The sequence below is a fragment of the Trypanosoma equiperdum genome (genome assembly GCF_001457755.1).
Source record: "Trypanosoma equiperdum strain OVI genome assembly, contig: ctg_1680, whole genome shotgun sequence".
NCBI classification, from domain to species: Eukaryota; Euglenozoa; class Kinetoplastea; order Trypanosomatida; family Trypanosomatidae; genus Trypanosoma; species Trypanosoma equiperdum.
In genome coordinates, this window is record NW_027123705.1 from 1 (window position 1) to 3,504 (window position 3,504).

The window sequence follows — 3,504 nt, forward strand, 5'->3', positions numbered from 1 at the left end:
ACCACGTTGAGGTGGCCGGCATCGCCAGGGCAAGCTTTTGAAGGAAACCAACAAAGGCAGAGGTTATGTACAAAGAATAGATTATATTTTTACCGATGCAACATGTGCCACTAAGGAATTACCATGCAGTAACCCGCATTAGAAGCCAAAATATTTGAATTTCTAAACATAGAAATGTATGTGGTATTTTAAATGATTACAGTACTTAATTTAACCAGAAAGAGACCAAGTAGACGTAACACAGCATAGGTTACGATTAGGAGTGAAAACTTTTCAAAAAAATTAGGTGAAGGTGAGAATGGGTTTCTATGGTGAAACCAATATTTACACATCTTAAACATGTGAAAGACGCAACCATTTATGTTGATGATTTACATATTTTGATGTGTCAGGAAATTATCTCTATTAATACGAGATCAATTGGATATACAGTAATCTCGTATTTTACGGGAAGCCAAAAATACATTTAAAAAAAAAATGTGTCATGCAGGTTAAAAATACCTCAATTTGGAAAAAAATACCTCACAAATTGAGAATGAAATGCAAGAATATATATATATATATACATGATTAAACTCATTTTGTTGAATCGCCAAAAAAGCAGCGATAAGACCCATAAATTCTTACAAGCGTAAAGACTCAACCAACCGTAATGGCAGCATCATTAGTCATTCTGGGTATTGCGACAGCGATATTAACATGGCACGCAGCAGAAGGCGCAGGAGCGGAAGCAAACGCCAACGCAGCAGCCTATGCAATGCTCTGCAAAACATTTAACGTAATAGCCAAGCCCTATGCCGCTCCGGACAGCCCCGTAATTGACCCAAAAATAGAAACTGAAGCCCTAGCTTTTAACTTTTCAATGCATCACCCGACTGCAACCGAAGAGCTTGCCAAGGAAGAATACACAGAGCGAAGCAAGCTGAAACAAACAAGTGAAGCATTTCAAGTAACAACAGACGAGACATTTGCAAAGGCCAAGGCCACGGCACAAGCAGCGATGGAACTACGGAAAAACAAGCACTACGCAAACCTGAAAGCGGAAGCTGCTAACCAACATCTGATAGCTAGCATTGAACACATAGTACAGCAGATTAAAGAGACGGCTGCAGCGGCCAGGGCTACCGACATAAAAACAGAGGCAGCAGCGGTGCAAAAGTACTTAAATCAAGCTATATATGGATCGGACACAGCAGACGACAAAATCAAGTTAACAGCTAGCGGGGGAAAAACTAGAGCCCAGTCATGCGGCACGACCGGAGCTGACAACGCTCAGTCCACAACCGGAACCAGTATTAAACACGACATGATGTGTTTATGCGCTGTAGCGGCCGACAGCACTGGCACAGATGTCTGCCACACTTTCGAGACCGCGCTTTCCGTAGCGGCCACAAACGACGCGGAACTAAGCCCGGACTGGCTAAAGCTCAAGGGAGGCTGCGAAGCAATGGGCGAACAAGCAAACCCAACTGCCCAGATGACAGCGGCAGCAGCCGAAGCTGCGGCGACGTACATAGCAAAAGCCGGCAGCGCGAGCAAACTAAGCCATCTTCTAGGATACCACCAAACCGACGCAAACACCGGCTGCACAGGCACCAGCGCAGCCAACCAATGAACTTGTGTATACTACGGCAAAGAACACGGGGGCAGCACTGAAATACACAATAAAGTGGATCGACAACATGCGAAAAGCTGCAGCAGAGAAGGCCGCATAAAAACGGTACCGTCTAGTCGACAAGCTGCAAGCACTTAACGCCACACTGGCCGCAACAGCTTCCGCGGCAATGCGACATCAACTGCAAGTAAACATCAAAATCAACACCAAAAAAAATCAACAAAGAAAAGAACACTGAGCAGATGTGCCATGAGCTAAAAAGTCCAGAAAAATGTGAAACCAACGATAATTGCAAATACGACAAAGACAAAGCTGAAGAGCCAAAATGTGTATTGAATAAAAAGGGTAAACAAGGCAGAAAAAGAAAAAGAGAATAGAGGGAAAAAAAGATAGATGTACCAAACATGGAACTAACTAACAAGCTTTAGAATAAAAAAACAAAGGATTGTAACCTTCTTGCCACCGTAAATGTGGTTGGAAAGGAGAAAATAGTGATGGATCTAATAAATCCGGTTATAAATACCGTGATTACAGTTTTCTCGTAAATAAGAAATTCTCTATGAGTAAGGTTGCTTCTTTTGTAAGTTTGGTACCATTTTTAAAATTAAAAAATTCTATGAAAACGTTTCTTAGTTTTATGAACTATATAAAATTTATGAAATTATATTAAACTGTATATGATTATGGCATATGATTGGAAAGTAGTAGGGTGATAAGGTATAAAAATGAGAACTATTCTTATTTTTATAACTTATGTCATGTAGTCTTTTTATATACTATGTTTTATGGTTATAATAAGTAATATTATTGTGATAATAGTAATAATAATAGGAGGGTGTTGTGAGTGCGTATGTACGAATATTATAACGAGAGCAGTAAAAATAGTAATCATAGTAATAGTAATAGAAGAGTGTTGTATGTGAGTGTTTACAAATGTTATAAAGCTAGTTTTGGGAACTGTATATAATAAAAAATATAAGTACTTAAACAATGGCAATGCTTTAACTTGAGTAGGTGAGAGTAATAATGGTCAGGGGCGGACAGTAAAATTATTATACAATAAAATGAGGCAAAGGGGTCGTATTATATGCACGTTCAAGTGTAGAAGCTGGAGATGGCTGTAAACAGTAGAATGTGGAAGCCGTAATTATCCTCAGCAACAAAAACCCATGTCCGAGCGGAGAAGATGCCGGGCTTAACATAGCGGCATAAAAGTGAGAAACTTCTGACTAAGTGAAAAGGTAAAACCAACACCAACAAAATAAACAATGAAATATGGCAAACGCCAAAAGATGTTTACGAGGAACGGGGAGTCAACAATGACAAAACGCCAGTTCCCTATTTCTGTAAGATCAAAACCATAAAAGCCTTTAGAGAAAACGTAAATCATGTAAGAGTAATCGCGGAAACAAGATTAGCAACTCGAATCTGATGAGAGAAAGCAGAACAAAGAGCGCTTTCAGTTTCTAAATTACCCAGGCATAAGTTGTAAAGAAATTAATTCAAAAAGAATTCAGAGTAGATTATGAAAAACAAGCGTGTCCGCTAGAGGCAACAGTGTTATCTGTTCATCCTGATTCAAAGCAAAGAACAATTTTAGAAACTGGAAAACTGCAGTGAATACCATAAATTCTAATTGCTTTTAGAGGAAAATAATATATATGAAGATGGAGTGAAATTACGAAGTAAAAATTGTTGTAGTAAACTCAGTGCATTTTCAACTAAGTAACAAGGACTCCTAAATAGAAACCTATTATTCCCCCTTTATTCCTCCCCTCAATTCGCAAAGCAACCGCAGCACTCAAATTTTTAGAACGATAGGGAGTCGAAAAGGCCGATGCTAGCGAAGACAGTGGCTGTTGTGTTATTGCTGACACTAGGAGCGCAAC

General features: G+C 39.4%; 1 protein-coding gene across 1 annotated transcript; it reads left to right on the plus strand.

Moving 5' to 3' along the window:
- Positions 1-652: 652 nt before the first annotated feature.
- On the plus strand, positions 653-1,615 carry TEOVI_000747400 (Trypanosomal VSG domain containing protein, putative; the record flags this gene model as incomplete). Its single annotated transcript, XM_067222714.1, has 1 exon — positions 653-1,615. The coding sequence occupies one exon, from the start codon at positions 653-655 to the stop codon at positions 1,613-1,615; it is 963 nt and encodes a 320-aa protein (XP_067078815.1).
- Positions 1,616-3,504: the final 1,889 nt, after the last annotated feature.